The 18,611-nt window shown below is 42.5% G+C and overlaps 2 protein-coding genes, 1 long non-coding RNA gene and 10 other non-coding genes across 16 annotated transcripts in view; 11 read left to right on the top strand and 2 right to left on the bottom strand.

Moving 5' to 3' along the window:
• The window catches only part of ZBTB37 (zinc finger and BTB domain containing 37), a 30,830-nt gene extending 27,177 nt beyond the window's left edge, over positions 1 to 3,653 (bottom strand). Inside the window, exon 1 of one of the 3 annotated variants that reach the window (XM_060197925.1) lies at positions 3,528 to 3,653. The gene's annotated coding sequence lies outside the window, so the exon portion shown is untranslated. Of the gene's footprint in view, positions 1 to 3,117; positions 3,246 to 3,527 lie in introns of those variants that run through there. The other 2 variants (XM_060197924.1, XM_007531778.3) reach the window with 2 other exon arrangements.
• Positions 3,654 to 3,970: 317 nt separating this feature from the next.
• LOC107522973 (uncharacterized) lies at positions 3,971 to 7,430 on the top strand. 2 transcript variants are annotated; one of them, XR_009551591.1, is made up of 10 exons: positions 3,971 to 4,018; positions 4,411 to 4,460; positions 4,648 to 4,681; positions 4,882 to 4,923; positions 5,127 to 5,201; positions 5,453 to 5,491; positions 5,734 to 5,764; positions 5,942 to 5,995; positions 6,887 to 7,137; positions 7,310 to 7,430. It is a non-coding gene; the product is annotated as an uncharacterized LOC107522973 (long non-coding RNA). The 2 variants fall into 2 exon arrangements; XR_001601694.2 differs by lacking the exon at positions 7,310 to 7,430 and having other exon boundaries at positions 3,997 to 4,018; positions 6,891 to 7,276.
• On the top strand, positions 4,180 to 4,258 carry LOC132540617 (small nucleolar RNA SNORD74). Its single transcript, XR_009551807.1, has one exon. It is a non-coding gene; the product is annotated as a small nucleolar RNA SNORD74 (small nucleolar RNA).
• Positions 4,514 to 4,576, top strand: LOC132540654 (small nucleolar RNA SNORD75). Its single transcript, XR_009551841.1, has one exon. It is a non-coding gene; the product is annotated as a small nucleolar RNA SNORD75 (small nucleolar RNA).
• On the top strand, positions 4,729 to 4,807 carry LOC132540588 (small nucleolar RNA SNORD24). Its single transcript, XR_009551782.1, has one exon. It is a non-coding gene; the product is annotated as a small nucleolar RNA SNORD24 (small nucleolar RNA).
• Positions 4,983 to 5,046, top strand: LOC132540651 (small nucleolar RNA SNORD77). Its single transcript, XR_009551838.1, has one exon. It is a non-coding gene; the product is annotated as a small nucleolar RNA SNORD77 (small nucleolar RNA).
• Positions 5,320 to 5,379, top strand: LOC132540619 (small nucleolar RNA SNORD44). The gene has a single exon (XR_009551810.1). It is a non-coding gene; the product is annotated as a small nucleolar RNA SNORD44 (small nucleolar RNA).
• LOC132540652 (small nucleolar RNA SNORD78) lies at positions 5,604 to 5,667 on the top strand. Its single transcript, XR_009551839.1, has one exon. It is a non-coding gene; the product is annotated as a small nucleolar RNA SNORD78 (small nucleolar RNA).
• Positions 5,804 to 5,880, top strand: LOC132540595 (small nucleolar RNA SNORD79). The gene has a single exon (XR_009551787.1). It is a non-coding gene; the product is annotated as a small nucleolar RNA SNORD79 (small nucleolar RNA).
• On the top strand, positions 6,034 to 6,114 carry LOC132540620 (small nucleolar RNA snR60/Z15/Z230/Z193/J17). Its single transcript, XR_009551811.1, has one exon. It is a non-coding gene; the product is annotated as a small nucleolar RNA snR60/Z15/Z230/Z193/J17 (small nucleolar RNA).
• Positions 6,957 to 7,032, top strand: LOC132540616 (small nucleolar RNA SNORD47). The gene has a single exon (XR_009551806.1). It is a non-coding gene; the product is annotated as a small nucleolar RNA SNORD47 (small nucleolar RNA).
• LOC107522974 (small nucleolar RNA SNORD81) lies at positions 7,171 to 7,245 on the top strand. Its single transcript, XR_001601695.2, has one exon. It is a non-coding gene; the product is annotated as a small nucleolar RNA SNORD81 (small nucleolar RNA).
• A 3,395-nt stretch (positions 7,431 to 10,825) lies between the features above and the next one.
• The window catches only part of DARS2 (aspartyl-tRNA synthetase 2, mitochondrial), a 41,853-nt gene continuing 34,067 nt past the window's right edge, over positions 10,826 to 18,611 (bottom strand). The window contains exon 17 of the mRNA XM_007531802.3: positions 10,826 to 13,323. Coding sequence (XP_007531864.1) covers positions 13,109 to 13,323 — 215 coding nt within the window. The 3' untranslated portion in view covers positions 10,826 to 13,108. The remainder of the gene's footprint in view (positions 13,324 to 18,611) is intronic.

Genomic DNA, 18,611 nt, shown 5'->3' on the forward strand with positions numbered 1-18,611 from the left:
TTTATTTTTTAATTTCTTTATTGGGGAATTAATACACTTATTTTTTAACCAGGGCACTGCTCAGCTCTGGCTTATGGTGGGACTGAACCTAAGGCTTTAGGGCCTCAGGCATGATAATCTGTTTGCATAACCATCATGCTATCTCCCGTCTTCTCATTCTTTCTTTAGAGAGGGAAGAGCAGCAGAGTGGATAGAGCCCTGAACGCTCAAGCATGAAGTCCCAAGTTCAATCCCTGGTAGCACATGTACCAGAGTGATGCCTGGTTCTTTCTCTCTCCTGCTATTTTTCTCATTAACAAATAAAATCTTAGAGGCAGAAAGGGGTAGGGGTGAGACCACACTATTGGAACCCCCTTCAATGTGGAGGGGACTAGGCACAAACATGGGCCACAAGCATGACAAAGCAAAACATTAAGTGAGTTATCTCACTGGCCCTCCCTTCTTTCTCTTTATTTATTATCATTATTTTTTTTTACCAGAACACTGTTCAGCTCTGGCTTATGGTGGTGCGGGGGATTGAACCTGGAACTTTGGAGTCTCAGGCATGAGAGTCTGTTTGCATAACCATTATGCTATCTACCCTCTGCATTTATTTATTTACTAGAGCAATGCTCAGCTCTGGCTTATAGCAATGTAGGGGACTGAACCTGGGACTTGACAGCCTCAGGCATGAAAGTCACTTTGCATAACCATTAAGCTATACCCCCCACCCTTTCTCTCTATTTTAATGAGACACACACAAACATACCAGAGCACTGCTCAGCTCTGGCTTGTGGTGGTGCTTGTGGTGGAATTGAACCTGGGATCTTGGAGTCTAACCAAGAGCCTTTTGTATAACCATTATACTATCTACCCAGCCCTATGCTTTCCTTTTTATATAGAGAAACTGATAAAGATGAGAAGACACACCCACAGCACTGTCCCACCACATGTGAAGCAAGGTCTGAAACCAGGCCCTTGCTCAATGTAAAATATGAGCTCACAGGGGAAGCCACCACTCAGTCCTGACACCTTTTCTTTGAAGAAATAAAAACGCAATTAGACCCAGGTGAGTTAACTTAGATTTCCTTTAGGTTTTTCTTGTTTCCTTTTGTTATCACTGGGGCTTCACCACTCTCGTTAACTTTTTCAGACAGAGAGAGAGAGACAAATACAGATATACCACCAAAGCTTTGTTGTCATAGCACCTCTGATGTGATGTATAGAGCTCAAAGTCAGGCCACATGGATGACAAGGCAGGTGCCCTTTTGGGTGACCTAACTTGCTACCCATAGAAACTGTTACCATATCATTACATGCTTCCTGAATTGTTTTATTATTTAAGATTTTTTTATTTATTAATGAGAAAGATGGGAGAAAAAGAACCAGATTTCACTCTAGTACACGTGCTGCCAGGGATTGAACTCGGGACCTCATGGTTGAGAACCCAATGCTTTACCAACATTGCGCCACCTCTCGGACCACCTGAATTGTTTACTACTTTATAAATTAGTAGTGCACATAAATGAAATTATTTAAAATATTTTATTTATTTTATTTTAATAAGCGACATAAAGACTAGTGCGCTGTTCAGCTCTGGTTTAAGGTTGTGTTGGGGACTGAGCCTGGGACCTTGGAGCCTCAGGCACGAGGGTCTTTTGTATAGCATACTGTCTCTCTTGCCCTGTCATTTTGTTTTTTTTTCTGGATTCTTTTTTTGTTAATTTTTAATATTTATTTATTCACTTTTGTTGCCCTTGTTTTTTTAATTGTTGTAGTTATTGTTACTGATGTTGTCGTTGTTGGATAGGACAGAGAGAAATCTAAAGAGGAGGGGAAGACAGAGAGGGGGAGAGAAAGATAAGACTCCTGCAGACCTGCTTCACTGCTTATGAAGTGACTCCCCTGCAGGTGGGGAGCCAAGGGCTCGAACCCACATCCTTATGCTGGTTCTTGCACTTACCCCGTTGTACTACCTCCTGACTCCCTGTCATTTCGTTTTTTTACCAGAGCATTGCTCAGTTCTGGTGTGTGGTGGTGGTGGTAGAAGACTGAACCTCGGATTTCAAAGCCTCAGGCAGGAGAGTCTCTCTGCATAAGCATTATGTCATCTCCCCCGCCCTATTCTTTTTCTGAAGAGTATTTATCAGGGCATAGTGCACTGTGGCACTGCATCAGCTAAAGAGCATACATTACTGCGTGCACTGGCTCAGGTTCAAGTGCTCTGGTGCCTAGCAGCAGGATGGAAGCTTCAAGAGCAGTGTTGCAGGAGTCTTTCATTCATTTGCTCTCTTTCATTAAAAAAAAAAAAAAGAGATAATAGAGACAGAGTATCACTATCACATATACGGTGGCAAGAATAAAACTCAGGACTTCATGCTTTTGGGTCCATTGCTCTACCAGCTTAGATGCACAACTTCCCAGACTGCCTACCTCTTTATTCTTTTTTTTTTTTTTTCCCCAGACTCTGCTCAGCTCTGGTTTGTAGTGGTGCTGGGGACTGAACCAGGTACCTCAGACATTAAAGTCTATTTGCATAGTCATTATGCTATCTCCCCAGCCTCTTATCTTAATTCTTTGAAGAACTACTATTCCTGGGCTGGGGAGATAGTATGGAAGTTATGTAAAGGGCTTTTCATGCCTGAGTAAGGTCCCAACTTCAATTCCCAGGACTACTATAAACCAGAGATGAACAGAGTTCTAGTCTCATTCACTAAAATAAAATCGATAAAATATTTTAAAAATTACCATTGCCCCTCTACAGCATTAGGACTCAAAGCGAACTCTAAGGTAAGATAAATGCCACGGCCAGCTCACGATATATTCAAGACTCATAAAGTGGATGAAGCTGAATCTCAGAATTTGTAAAGTCTGGGTCAATCTGCTTCAGTTTAAATTCAAAACGGGGGACTTGAGGGTGATGACATTTTTAATTCTGAAATGTAAGTACTCCGAAGATGGTAGAAAACAGAGCATTTCCCAAGTAGATATAATATTTTGACAAAAGCCATTTTCTACATAGCTGGAACACCAGCCTGTGACTTGCAGGGAGGTGACACCCCTGGGAGCACAGCCCCGGCACCCCCTGCCGGTCGGGCATTCATGGCACTTGGGGTGCAGAAGCTGCCTTCACCTGACCTTTTTCCAGAGCGTTTTGGGGTGGTTTCCCGCCAGAGCCTCCGCCGATGCCATCCTGCATTGGGGGTGTTGGAAGCCGGCTTTGGGGGATCTTTGCGGTCAGTGTGCAGAGAGAGGACAGCCTCGCTCCACTCCGGCCCAGGGGAGCTGCAGGGGGAAAGCTGGACGTGGGCCGGGCCGCCAGGGGCGGGTCCGCCGGGTGGACCCGGGCGGACCAGGCACGATCCGAAGGGGGTGTGTCCCGGGGAGGGGGCGCCCCGCCCGGGGTCCCGAGGGTGAGTCGCGAAGGAGGAGGCGGGCTCAAGAGTCCGGGGTGAGCTGGGAAGGTGGAGCAGCCACGGCCGGCTGCATGGGACAGAAAAGGCGGCGGGCGCCCTGGGGCCACAGCCAGGTCGAGGAGCAGCACCTACCTCTAGGGGTGGAAATGGGCCGGAATGGGCCGGAACCCCGTCCCGGAAGTGAAACACCCGCCCCCTCCCCGGGAGAGGGCTACGTGCCGGAAGGAAATCCGTCACCCCTCGACGCCCCCGGCGCTCTCCGCCCTCCGCGCCCCCTCCCCAGGGCTTTGCTTCCGCTTCGGCGAGGGGTGGGCGGGGCACGTGGTCACGTGGACAGCAAGTCCCGCCTATCGTCCTAGTGGGCTAGACCAAAAGGACTGAGAGGGGCAGAGGCACTTGTCACCGCTTGTGGTGAGTGGGGCAGAGGCACTTGTCACCCCTTGGAACTGAAGACTGGACCGAAAGGGGCGGGCAATCGGGGCGGAGACTCAAGGCGCAGAGATGGCTGGGCTAAGGTGGATGCTGGCTTGTAACGTACGTCCTGACGTCACATAAACGTATGCTTATATACCGGCTCCAGGACGCCATTTCGTTCTTTCGAAGTTGGGAGCTACAATCGCCTGGTGAGTTTGTGCCTTTACTGCGTTAGTTAAGAGGAAGCGTGTTGCAGTGCTAGGTTGATCTTAGGTTTGCAGATGTTTAGAAGGCTGCCTGCAGACTTCTTTGGGAATCTGGGGAGGAGGATGGCGGGAGATTGCGTGTTCTGAGTGCCGAGACGCGCCGCGGCCTCCGCCTCTGATGAAGTCATTGTTGGTAGGGACAGCTGAGACGCTGATGAACGCCAACGGCTCTGATGGCGGAACATGCTGCACGCTGAGCGGCCGGCCGCGCGCCGGGCAGTGCGGCGCGCACGTGCTGTGCGGGTGCGCAGTGCCTCATCTGCTTGTTAATAGATACCTAAGCTTAGTTTACAGCGAAGTAGTTAAGGACTCCCCTATTTTTTATTTTTTTCCAGAGACGGATTCTGACATGGAAACAATGACGTCTTGTGACACTGCTGGGCAAGTATTCAGGGGAAAGCTGGGGTCCGCTCCAAAGCACAAAGTGTTCTTTGTGTAAGCCCATGATGGTTTAAGAGTAGTGGGCAGAAGGGATTTCTGAAAAAAATCTTAGCTGAGGCTTACGGATTTCAAACTTAATTGTCCTACTCTGTGGTATGGCTTGTTTCAGAAAATTTTATGTTTCCTTCTAGTTCAGTGCCAAAAGGAGAGAGAGCAGCTCTCAGAGTAAGTGACATTTTCTTGGTTCTGTTGCTTGACTCAACTGTAGCAAGTGCCACTGATGACAATTTATTTGCTACTCTTGACCATAAGATGATGAGAGTTAATACCACCATTATCATAACTGAGGCACGTGTGGTGGGTAATGGTGTAAGTGGAGTGGCTGCTTAACCTGAAGTAACAGGAACTTCTGCTTTTATTTCCAGATCCTACCTAGTGCGCAAGCAGAAATAGCCATGAATAAAAAGGTAAGGGCACTACGTTTAATTTCAAATTTAATTTTTAAACATAAAAACGGCTGGAACAGATACTATGATGGTTGCATAGTTCAGCAGAAAGTCGTGAAGAGATGTACTTTGTCTGATGTATCTGGGATTCATTAAAGCACAGGCGGTCATACGAAAAGTCAACTTGTACTAATCCAAGATCTCTCCGGTTTGTTTTTTTTTAGGTTGACAGGATTGACATCAGCTGACTTTGGGAGAATGTCTGATCTATGCCAAATGTGAGGAGAGCAGCCAACTGTGTAAGCTAGAATTAAAGTTTCTAAATGTAAAAGAAACAGTACGCATAGTCGATATTTGATGTATATTATGTGGTTTAAAACACTTGTCCTGTTACAGTTTGTAATTTACCGTAACAAGCCTGTATGATGATAGACGAATACTGACTGAACCATGAGGTTTGATTAGCTCTACCTGATCGGGCAACTGTTAATATGAGGAATAGAAAAGGGATTTTTTTGTGTGTGTGATTGTAAAATAATTCTCCTCCTAGGTGGTCTTGAATCCGGTATCACTGCATTATCCATGTTAGGTAAGGACTAACAATCAGTCTCCAATTGCTAATAAGAATGTAATGAGTTTAACTACCAAACTAATAAGTTTACTAGTTTGGTAACTGCTTTATTCAATGCCAAATGGGGTTTTTGTAATGATGTTGACCAAATGTCTGACCTGAAATAAGTATGTAGACAAGTTAACACTGAAGAACCCTATCATGAGACTGCTAAGATTTAATAGTTAATATAAAACATTAACAAAAAATTGTGTTCCTAGGTGCAGACATGGGAAACTTGCATAAAGAAAGGTATGTATATAATTAGTATTATCTCTTTAATAAGGAATATGCTGTTAATGATGAATTTTTAAATAGATGGGAATCTCTCTGAAGAAGAGTGATGATTACAAAACTCTGAAACAGTGCATCAAAACTGTAAAAAATCTATCTGTTACTACCTTGTATTAAATATGCATGCTTTTTTAGATGCGGAAACATGCTGACTACAAGACACTGGACAATGGAGATTAATAAGCAAAGGTATTCCAAGTTTGGTTTTTCTGCCACATGGTTAAAAGCCGATACAATGATGATAACATAGTTCAGCAGACAAAATGGTGGTGAGCACACATGTCTTTCGCTCCTATCTGATGTATCTGGCTCTAACCAAAGAGAAATGTGATTGTCAGTGTTGAGCAGTTTTGATAGCCATAGCTTAACATTTGCTAGAAAATGTAACTGGAGAGGGGTAGAAGGCATACGGGTTGGGCAGCTAATAGCCGTACCTGAGGCTCTAAGGTTCCAGGCTCAATCCCCAGTACCACTGCAAACTATGAGCATTACTCATAAAGTGTTCCAGGATGTGGAGCAGTGGATAAAAGCATTGGATTCTCAAGCATGAGTACCAGAGTGATGTCTGGTTCTTTTTCATATCTTTCTCATTAATCTTTTAAAAATACTTTAAAAGAAATGATTAAAAGGGTGGGGATAGATAGCATAATGGTTATGTAAAGAGACTGTCATGCCTGAGGCTCCAAAGTCCCAAGTTCAATTCCCCACACACCACCATAAGCTAGAGCTGAGCAGTACTCTGGTAAAAAAAAAAAACTTGGCTAAAAATGATAAAAGATCCTGAATGTGGGGGGGTGGTAGTGGAGCACACATTAAAATGCCCAAGGTTCCAGGTTCAATCCCCTGCTTCCCACCTGCAAGAGGAAAGCTTCACAAGTGGTGAGGCAGGGCTGGCTGCAAGTGTCTGTCTGTCACCCCTTCTGGCTATCTATCCAATAAGATATAAGGAAAATAAGGCAAAAAGGGAAAGTATTTAAAACTTAAAAAAAATTTAAAAACAAATCCCAACTATTCAGAGGGTTAGGTTTACTTCAGGAATGTGTTGTCCCAAGCAAGTAATATTTTCTATTTTCATGACAGGCAGATCATTTTCTGGAAATTTGGAGGTAAGTCTTAACCTATACATATTTATGTAAATTTATTAGAATGTAACCAGTGATGCACTGATTCTGCCAAATGAGTAAAATGATATCACATACTAAACCGTTCCATTTTTCTCTGAGGTTACTTAAGTATCATTGTATATGAACATGTTTCTCCCCCCCAAGACTAACATATGACCCTTGTTTTCAGGGAATAGAAACAAGTGACACAATTTACCAGCTGGAAAGGTGGGTAAAACAAATATTGATGCTTTCTCATCACAGAATACATGATGATCTCAAACTTGAACTCTCTCACTGATCACTTGATGTTAGAAAATAAGATCTGATATTCTGTGTGCAACAAATGTTTAAGGAGAAATGTGTAAAATATTTTAATTACTCCCCTTTTTCTTGGCAGGTAACTGAATGGATGATCATGGGAAAAAGCAAGATTATTAGTGATGGTGAGCAGCAAGGTGCTGACTCACTGCATCTGTTGCTCTTGTTTCATGTAAAATAAAAGCTAATATTGACTGATACCTATCCTAGTGTACTTATTTCAAATCATAAGGGGTAAGGGCATGCTCATGAACTTTATTTTCTCTTTTTGCCCTTGTTTCATGGTTGCAGTTATTGTCAGCATTATTAGGACAGAAATAGAGGGGAGAGACAGACAACCTGCAGACCTGCTTTACCACTTGTGAAGGGATACCCCCTGTAGGTGGGGAGCCAGGGGCTCAAACAAGCATCCTTACGCTGGTCCTTGTACTTTGAGCCATCTGCGCAACACTGGGGTTTTTTTTTTAAAGATTTTATTCACAAAGAACCAGACATCACTCTGGTACATGTGCTGCTGGGAATTGAACTCAGGACCGCATGCTTGAGAGTCCAGTGCTTTACCCACTGCACCATCTCCCAGACCACAAGATAATCTTAAATGAAAGAAATTTCAGGTTTATGAAATCAGTGAAGCCCTAGGGGGAGAACAGGGCACCCACAGTAGCCATTAGGGAACACATTCCTAAGAATTCCTATAGAAAGTACATGATAGTGTGGTCTGGAAGGTGGCTAAAGCTTTGGACTTTAAAGCATGAGGTCCTAAATTCAATCCCTGGCAGCACATGTACCAGAGTTTAAAAGAATAAAAGTATCTTTTAAAAAAAAAGTACATGATAAGCAGTATCTTGAGTGAAGCACCCTTTTTTTCCTTTTCATCTATGGATAAGGCTTAGCACAGACTATGGCTTCCAGGGGCTATTCCCCCCACCCTACATACAAATAGGGCAGAGGAAGATAAGGGCGCCAGCAGACATGTACCTCTGCTGCCGGTGGGAACGCAGTATTGTGTGTGCTTAACTGGGCGTATCATTTGTATCCCTGTTCTGATTTCGAGAGCTGTTTGGAATAAAAATTAGGGTGGGTAGATATGTGCTAAAGTGACTTTCTTTTCCAGAGTACTGGCCAGCTCTGGTTGTGGTGGTGCCAGGGATAACCTTATGCCAAAAATAAAAGTGGCATTTTTCTACTAGAGAAACTATCTTTGGCAGTAGTGCAGAGGTTAGTGCACAGTGATCCCGGTTCCAGCCCTCTGGCTCTACCTGTAGGGGGCTCACAAGCAGTGAGGCAGGTCTGTAGGTGTCTTCCCCCTGTCTTCCCCTCTTTCAATCTGTCTGATCTGGTAACATCAATAATAACCATAACAATGATAGCAAAGGAAAAATTTCTTAAAAATCAGATACTAGAAAGTGAAACTCCAAAAATAGGATGAGAATTTGTTTTGACCGAGCTGGCTTCACGGGCGGGTAACAGACGACCAGAGACACAGCTGAGCAAATCACCACACCATGTGCTTTTCTCCATCATCCTCTCTCCACCTCTGCTGCTGCTGGGACTCTGCCCGTCCTTAGCATAGGGGGCGGGGAGAGAGCTGGGCACGAAACTAGCAAGGGGCAAACCAATTCTCAGAGGTCGGGGGGAAGGGAACATACATACCAACAAGAATTGATTCAACTGGGATATAAAATCAGTTCCTAGTTGCTAAGTTATCAAAGAAATGCCAAGGCAGTGGTCTAGGAGGTGGTGCAGTGATAAAAAGCTTTGGAGGTCCCGAGTTCGATCCCTGGCAGCACATGTGCTAGAGTGATGTCTGATTCTCCTATTTTTCTCATTAATAAAATATTTTTTTTAAATGCCAAGTCAAAAATAAAGGCCAAATAAATTAAAAATCAGTGTCTTGTTCCCATTTTATTAGCTTTATGTCAAGACTTTACAAGAAAGTCATAATCAGGTTAAGTGGATTTAAGATCAATTAGATCAGTTTAAACTAGAATGTAGAAACATTAAAATATGCCTTGGGGAGGTTTAGATTATATGGAAACATGAGAAATATTACACATACAAACTACTGCATTTTACACCACTAGTCCAATAAAGGAAAAAAAATGTATTCAAAGGGATGACAAGCTTACAGTCAAACTAGGGTTGACTGTAAACCACTAGTCCAAAAAAGGAAAAAAAAGAGTATTTGACTGAAGGGATGACATGCTTCTCACATTACAAGCTTAGCTGAAATGTCACCATTCAGGTTCATTAATGTGACTTGTTACCATTAGCAGCTGGGAAAATAGTTCAGTTGGCGTAACAGTGAACATACTACATGCCTGACTTTCCTGGTTCAATCTCTGATGCATTTCTCAGAGTGGTGCTCTGGTTTGTCTGTCTCACTTGGAACTCGTAATAAAATAAGGACTATCTGGTCCGGGAGGTGGAACAGTGGTAAAGCTTTGGACTCTCAAGCATGAGGTCCCGAGTTCGATCGCCAGCAGCATGTGTGCCAAAGTGATGTCTGGTTCTCTCTCTCCTATCTTCCTCATATATAAAATCTTAAAAAAATAATAATAATAGGGACTATTAAAGAGTTCAGGTCCTGGAACATGATGGCAGAGGAGGACCTAGTGGGGTTGAATGGAAATGTGGAAAACTAAGAAATAGATATGTACAAACTTGTATTTTACTGTTAACTGTAAACCATTGAAAACAAAGTGTTGGAGAGGTTGTTGGGGTAAAGGAACCTTCACCCTGAACTGCTGGTGGAAATGTAAACTGGTCCAACCCCTGTGGGACAGCAGTCTGGAAAACTCAGAAGGCTAGAAATGGACCTTCCTTATGACCCTACAATTCCTTTCTTAGAGATATATCCCAAGGAATCAAACACACTCATCCAAAGAGATCTGTGTTAGGTTGTGCTATGTTCATAGCAGCACAATTTAAAAAAAAAATTTATTTTTGAGAGAGATACAAAGGGAGAGAGAAAAATACTAGAGCACTGCTCAGCTCTGGCTTATGGGGGACTGAATCTGGGACTTTGAGCCTCAGGCATGAGAATCTGTTTGCATAACCATTATGCTATCTCCCCCACCCAGCAACACAATTCTTAATAGCCAAAAGCTGGAAGCATCTTAATTGTGCAACAACAGATGAGTGGCTGAAAAAGTTGCAGTATATATATACAATAAAATACTACTCAGCTTTAAGAAAGATGGATTCCCCTCCTTCACCTCAACCTGGATGGAACTTGAAGGAATCATGTTAATTTGAGATACATCAGAAAGAGAAGGATGAATATGGGATGATCTCACTCATGGATAGGTGAGATCTAAAAACAGAAAGGGGAAACAAAGTAGAACTTAAACTGCGGATGGTGTACTGCACCAAAGTAAAAGCCTGGGGAGGGGATGGTCTTTCAGGTCCTGATGCATGATGGTGGAGGAGGACCTAGGCTGTAAATGAATGTTTTGCAGGAAATTGAGAAATTTTACCATTGTATTAACAACTATATTTAGTGTAAACCATTAGTTCCCCCAATAAAAAAAAGTCACCTCCCAAAAAAACAAATAGGGACTGACCTATCCAAAGAGGCACATGTAACTCCACATTTTGATTAGTAACATCTATCCTTTATGAAGAGTTTAGTATAGAAATCATGGGAAGAAGAACAAAATAGACTCCTTTGTGGGCCCCCACATAGGACCTTGCCCTCAACTTGGATCAACAATGGTAGAAGAATGTTCTATCCTCCGAAGGGAGGCTGGACAACATACTCTATGCTACACCTGAGGAAGATGGGTCCTGATATTGGGGTAACTTGGAATGTTCCTACTCATGACCACAGAATGTGAGCTCAGATCTACAGGGATGCAGAGGTCACATAAGCTGAATATGGGCCCCAGATCACATCAAATCAATTGGGTATACAGTCAACAATATTTATACCCCTTCCCCATATTAGGGAGCTACTCTCTTCCCATATCCAGCTTTCTGGTCCTTTTTCCAGCCATGACATCATCTCCGCAGACAATAACTTGAATCCACCTGCATATCAGACTTCAGGCTCAGGGGAAAAAAAAAAAACTAGTATAGCTACAGGCCCTTTGGAATATAACTAAAATATGTCTACTAGCTATCGCAAAATGGAGGACACCCCAACTCTTCATCTATACTATTCCAGCCTTTAGATTCATGATTGGTCAACAATTTGTTTGGCTTTGTATGTTAACTCTCTTTTCAGCCACCAGGTTCCAGATGCTAGCATGATGCTGACCAGACTTCCCTGGACAGACAACACCACCAATGTGCCTTGGAGCCCCACTTCCCCAGAGCCCCATCCCACTATGGAAAGAGAGAGGTAGGCTGAGAGTATGGATTGACCTGTCAATGCCCATGTTCAGCGGGGAAGCAATTACAGAAGCTAGACTTTCTACCTTCTGCATCCTACAATGTATGGGTCCATACTCCCAGAGGGTTAAAGGATAGGAAAGCTGGGAGTCGGGTGCAGCAGGTTAAGTGCTGGTGGCGCAAAGCGCAAGAACCCCTGTAAGGATCCCGGTTCGAGCCCCTGGCTCCCTACTTCCGTTGGGGGGGGGGGCTACTTCACAAGCAGTGAAGCAGGTCTGCAGGTGTCTTTCTCTCCCCCTCTGTCTTCCCCTCCTCTCTCCATTTCTTTCTTTCCTATCCAGTGATGATGATATTATAAAAAAAATAAAATAATGGGAAGGGCAGGGTAGACAGCATAATGGTTATGCAAAGAGACTCTCATACCTGAGGCTCTAAAGTTCCAGATTTAATCCCCCAACCACCATAAGCCAGAGCTGAGCAGTGCTCCGGTTTAAAAAAAGGGAAAGATGATCAATGAGATAGTTCATCTGTGTGTGTGGGGGGGTAACTCCTTTGCTATCATTGTGACTCACCCTTCTTGTTTCTAGATGCTTCCTGTGGATATATCTCTGACTGTAAGTGCCAGTGACCACTGTACTGCACACCTCCTCATCATGCCCCGAAAAATGAAGATCAAGAACTCTGTCCTCTTGGCCCAGCAGAAGAATGCCAAATCTGGCAAGATTAAATCAAAACAAAACAAAAACCAAGGATAATGTGAAAAGTTTAAAGCTTGGTGCAGCAAAAACTAGTATACCCTGGTTATCGCAAAGAGAAGCAGAGAAACTGAAGCAGTCTGTGCCCCCAGGGAGAGAGAAAATGAACTAGGCATACTGATTTAAGTGGCATTAAAATTATTTTTTGAAAATATTTCAGGGTGGGGGTATAGTGGTGTAGCAGGTCTGCAGGTGTCTCTCCCCCTGTCTTCCCCTCCTCTCTCCATTTCTTTCTGTCCTATCCAACTATGATGATATTATAAAAAAAATAAAATAAATCATGGGAAAGGCAGGGTAGACAGCATAATGGTTATGCAAAAAGACTCTCATGCCTGAGGCTCTAAAGCCCCAGGTTCAATCTCCCACAGCACCATAAGCCATAGTTGAGCAGTGCTCTGGTAAAAAAAAGAAAAAAAAATCATTTATTTTAAGAGAAAGACACACACAGAGAGAGATAGAGATGGAGAAAGACAAGAGGTGCACAAAGAAAGACCACTAAGCACTACTCAGCTCTGGCTTATGGTGGTATATACATAATTGAAGCTGGGACCTTAGAACCTCAGACAAGAAAGTTTCCCGTATAACCACTATGCTAAAGAAACACTCTTAGCAAAAGTAAAGTCCCAAACAAACAAAATCCTAGTAATATAGGTTATAAGTTACAATTGGCCATCTTCTGTGTTTTCACTGTGGATTGGTGCCTACTGAAAATGATTCTTCACCTAATAGCCTGACTGATCTGTGACAGAACTGAGTAGGATTTTAGCCTGGGCAAACAACTCAAAAGCTCATTTTTCTGGATTGTGTGGATGGTTTAGTGAGATCTTTGCTGCTTCTGAATCTGTTGGCCAGGAGACCTGGATATAATAAGGCTTCAGTTCCTCAGGAGGGACAGAATCTGGAGCATTGCTCATGAGGTCATGGCCCCGGAAGGACTTGGGGAAAGCTATGACATCTCTGATGCTTGAAGCTCCTGTGACAAGGCATATCAGTCGGTCTAAACCTGTGAATAATAAGACAGCAATCTAATGTTATTCTGGTTTTGTAGAATTTTTTTTTAATATAAAATCAGTGTTTTTGTTTTGCAGAGACACATTTCTTTAAAAAAAAGATACATTTTAATTAATTTATTTATTGGATAGAGATAGAGAAGTCAGGGAAGAGGGATGATAGTGAGGAAGAGGGAAAGAGAGATACCTTTAGCACTGCTTTCCTGCTCATGAAGCTTTCAACTTATAAGTGGGGACCAGGAGCTTGAACCTGGGTCTTTGTGCACTATAATATGTGCACTTAGGCAGGTGTTTCACCACCCAGTTTCCCCCACGACCACCCACTATTTTTGGTTACTTTTGGGGTTTTACCGCTCTAGGTTGACTTTTTCAGATAGGCAGGTAGGGAGAGGGAAAAAAAAAATAACACCAGAGATTCCTCCAGTTACATTAAAGGCCAGATTCATCCCCCCCTTTTCCATCTACTTTATTTTTTTTTTTTAAGTATTTTATTTATTTTATTTTTGAGAGAGATGCAGAGAGAGAAAGACACAGAAATACCAGAGCACTGCTCAGCTCTGGCTTATGGTGGTGCAGGGGACTGAGCCTGGGACTTCAGAGCCTCAGGCATGAGAGTCTCTTTGCATAACCATTATGCTATCTATCCCCACCTCATCTACTTTATTTTTATCTTTACCAGAGCACTGCTCAACAGTGGTTTATGGTGCTGCTAGGAATTGAACCTGTGATCTTTGATATTCCAGGCATGAAAGCCTTTTACTTAACCATTATGTTGACTCCACAGTCCCTCTACTTTTTTTTTTTCCTGAGAGAATTCAGAGCACTAATCAGCTGAGGCATGTGTTAAAGCTAGAGACAGAATTTGAGACTTCACTAACTTAAGGCCTACTCTTGTGCTATTTCCCAGGCCTTAGTGACTTCATTTTTATGTACATATTTTGAGAAGTCTTGGGACTAGGAGAATAGCTGAGTGATAGGACACATTCCTCACATGTATGAGGCCCTGGGTTCTTTTTTAAATTTTTTCATTTATTCCCTTTTGTTGCCCTTGTTTTATTGTTGCAGTTATTATTATTGTTATTGATATCATTGTTGGATAGGACAGAGAGATATTGAGAGAGGAGGGGAAGACAGAGAGGGGGAGAGAAAGCTAGACACCTGCAGACCTACTTCACCACTTGTGAAGCAACTCCCCTGTAGGTGGGGAGCCAGGGGCTCAAACCGGGATCCTTATGCTGGTCCTTGCTCTTTGCGCCATGAGCGCTTAACCCACTGTGCTACTGCCCGACTCCCCGATGTGAGAGGCAGTAACTCTAGAATAGTTATAAGTATAGTTGCTTTTTGAGTTTGAGTTTTAAGAATAGTTTAAATATAGTTGCTTTTTGCCCTCCTGCCCAGTGAGGTGGAAAATTCCTTGCCCTTCTCCCCACGACAGAACCTAAGAGACCATCAATTATTTTGACAGACCCTGCAGCGAGCAGGACTCATCATGACCTCTGCAACAGAATACTGTTACCAGACAGTTAAAAATGGCCTGACAAATGATGACCTGATAGATTGCAAACAGATGGTCGGTGGTCCCAATAAAGAACAAAAAAATGTGGTGACCCCCACTTTGGCCGGGACCTATTGGTCTGGTGTAATGTCTAAAACTAGCCCATGCTTTGCTCTGAATAGATCAGGCTTTTGCTAAGTTTGAAATGATTGGATATAGGCTGGTAAGGTGATGTGTTCCCCCTCCCTGAGTGTAGTCTGAATTCCTATAAATTGTATGGTTTGAGCTTTGTTCAGGGTCGAGCTTGGTAGACTAACACCAGTCACCATCTCGGCCCGGATTGCAATTCGTGAATAAACATCTTTTGCTTCCTTGCAGTGGATGGTGGTTTGATTTCGCTCTTTAACATTTGGAGGCCCCAGCGAGATCTCCTCGGACAAGAGATTCCCGAGGACACCCCATCCCGGGTCCGGACCCCAGGAGGCCTTGGAAGCTTTGCCCGGCGCCGGTAAGTCAGGCCTGATTTTTCTTTTTGAGTACGGTACCGTCTGTGTGTCCCTGCAGGGCTTGGGGGTCTGTGGATTGCGGGACGCCGCATTGAAATCCCAGACCGCAGCACTGGGAAGTGACGACTTCCAGGCTGCTTGGGTTGGGTGATAACTGGATCTGAAACAGGGTCCGCATCCTAAGGATCTGAAACAGGGTCCGACAGCCCAGGGTTGGGTGATAACTGGATCTGAAACAGGGTCCGCACCCTAAGGATCTGGAATAGGGTCCGACTGCCCAGAATATTAGTTCTGTCTCTTGTGGCCACTCTTTGTGTCTGTTCTCTCCCACTCTCAATGTGGAATCCAGGGTGTTAGATATTGTCTAGACATTTGTTAATATCAGATTGATTAAGTGCGCTTGTCTGTCTGTGTGTGTCTTGTCTGTTTGTCAGTCTGTGTTTTGTGTTCACTCACTTTCACTTTGCAGGAATGGGCCAGGCAGCAGCTCTAGTGCAGGGACAACACCCCCGCTCTGCCTAGGCACAGCCCGTGAGTGCTCCCTCCCTGCCTGCTGTTCAAATCCCAGCTGCAGGGGCATGCCTGGCCGGCTTGTGAGCCCCCCAACATTTAAAGCTTTCTGCCTACTCATGGCAGCTGAATTTCCCTGTTGTCTGTTATCCTAATGATTGTTGAACTAGATATTCTCATTGCTCTCCTCTTCCATTAGGGTTTGGTTTCTGATACTCCCCAGCTGGGAGAACAGGCTCCTGGTAATTTTAGTTTTTCTCTTTGGAGTACCTAATTCCTGGACTTTTGTTGTTTTGGTCTGGACCTAACCTGATCTTCAGCACTGCCTGACAAGCTATGTTTTGTGAGTGAGTGTTTCAAATGACTGACTTCTTGGGTGTGTGACCCATTTTGGAAGAAACTTGGTCAGGGTAACTCTTAAGATGGGCACAGCAAGAGTTTTGTGAAGATGAGCTGAATAGAGAAGTCTGGAAACTGTCCTTGGTCCTCTTGGGCTTCTCGTGGAGAGAAGCAGAAAGAATTTGTTTATTCCTCCTTGTTTTTTCTAGGGCTAGTTAAGGTCGTCCTAGGAGCTGTTAGTTAAAAAAAAAAAAAAATCTTAGTGTATAAATGTGAGATGTTTCATCTTGAAAAACTGTGTGAGTGCAGATCTAAATTTGTGTTTGACCATGTATGTTGCTAAGATGTGTCTGTACTGGTTAAAAGCTGCTCTTTTCCCTTAAACAATCAGCTCAGATATATAAATGATAAAAAGGTGACTATGATATGTCTTACATGTTTATATGCGTGTTTTAGGTTTGTTTTTGTGGTCTGAAAAACATTAATATTAAGGTTAAAAGTGTAAGTGACTTTAAAGCTATATTCTTATCAAAGTTCTTTAAAAAAAGAGTTTTCAGTACAGTTCTTATGTGGTAATATAAGGGTAAAAATTAATTTGCTAAGGCAGCTAAAGATTTAAAGTATTAAGTATTTAATGTGACAATTCTTCTTCTCCAAATTGATATGCAAATTATCTATGTATTTAACTGATATTGGTCCACAGCAAATTTGACATTTGTCTGACACTGGAGATGTTTTGAGGAGTCACTAGTATGTGTTAACTCTCTAAGTAATTAGAGCTCATTTAAAGTTTAAAAAAATTAGTTAAACTGAATTTGGTTTAGAGATCCTGGTTATGGGAATTGCTACAAGAGGTTAAAAAGATAACTTTTAAATGTATGCTCTTTAAAATTCAAACAGAGCTTCTCAAGTTAGGTATCACACACTGAAGATGTGTCTCTATCTCCTGTGTAAAAAATGGCAGAAAAGGTTATTGACATGTAAGAGTTTTAAAATACCTTCTCAACTAAAGTAGTAGAACTGGCTTAGGTGAGTGAAAAATAACACAGTGGTTATACTAATGATTTTCTAGCCTAAGGCTTTTGCTCTGGTTTTCCTCTTTATTATCTTTCTGCTTTTAAAAATTATCTGGTTTGTTTTAAGATGCTGTCAGAGATTTATTCTTGGAAAATGTTGTTTTTGGTCTGATAGAAGACTTGTTTTGGCAAATCCTGATTTAACAAAATTATTGTTTTGAATATTTAAGTTATGAGGTTTATTTTAGCCTTTTAAGTTGCCATATTAGAGCTCTAAGGGGTAAAATCTATTAAGAGTTTTATATCTATGCCTACTCATGATAGCTTTATGATGAGTAAAGATCTTAACAAAAAATGTTTTAATATTGTGCTTAAATTGTTTAAGCAGTTTTAAATAATGCTAAAGAAATGGTAATCATTTTATTATGTCAACACATTGGGTATTGACTTTATATACTGTACTGGTATATCTGTTTGTTAAAAAGGCCTTCTAAAATTATATAGAGATGTATAGGCCAATTCTGGTCATTAGATTGTCAATTTTGGTAAGCTCTTAATCTGGTTTTGTGTATGTCTTACTGGTTACAAATGTACAAGTACAGCAGTGATACCTCTTCAATCATACTGCCAGACTCTCTTAGGGGGTCTCCAAGGGGCAGTAAAATGGCCCACAAATCTCTCTAAGGTAAATAAAATGGCACTAAATTTGGCCTTTTGTTGCTCAAATCTGCCCCAGGTGTTAAAAGAAAGTTACAGAAGACAGAAAGATTTTTTTTAAAAAAAGCTGAGAGATTGCTTAGAAGGTTTTTTAAAAAAAGTTGGCAAATGTTTTGACATTAGACTTAAAAAAAAAAAAAAAAAAAAAAAAAAAAAAAAAGAAAGTCAAAAAGATGGGTCTAGGGGTAGAGAAAGACCAGTGATGCTACTGAAAAAAGACACTAGAAAAAAAGGCTGTTTTACCAACGAGCCATTTAGACTGCTTGTGGATGAACTTAAAGGCATAAGCCAGGGAGTGCTGACCCAAAAAAAAAAACGTGGGCCATGGCACAGACCCGTTGCCTATTTGTCAAATATTGGGCCCAGTGGCTACTGGATGGACAAAAATGCAAGAAGCAGCCGTGACCCATTGTTCCGGACATCAGAAAAGAAACTGAAGGGCAGATGAAGCAGCTTGTGCAGCTACACAGCAAGCGGGGCCAGCCTTGGCATGGATTCCACTAGACTCCCTGCTTCCAAAGGACCCTGGATACAGTAAGGAGAAAGATAAAATGGGCGAGAGATTAGGACTAGAGACTAAATAGATTTTATAGAAGTAAAATCAGAGACTTTTGGGTATAAGTACTTGCTGATATTTATAGACACATTTTCAGGTTGGGTAGAGGTTTACCCAATAAAGTCCGAGGGTGCATAGATGG

The sequence above is a fragment of the Erinaceus europaeus genome, chromosome 9, assembly GCF_950295315.1.
Source record: "Erinaceus europaeus chromosome 9, mEriEur2.1, whole genome shotgun sequence".
Classification (NCBI taxonomy): Eukaryota; Metazoa; Chordata; class Mammalia; order Eulipotyphla; family Erinaceidae; genus Erinaceus; species Erinaceus europaeus.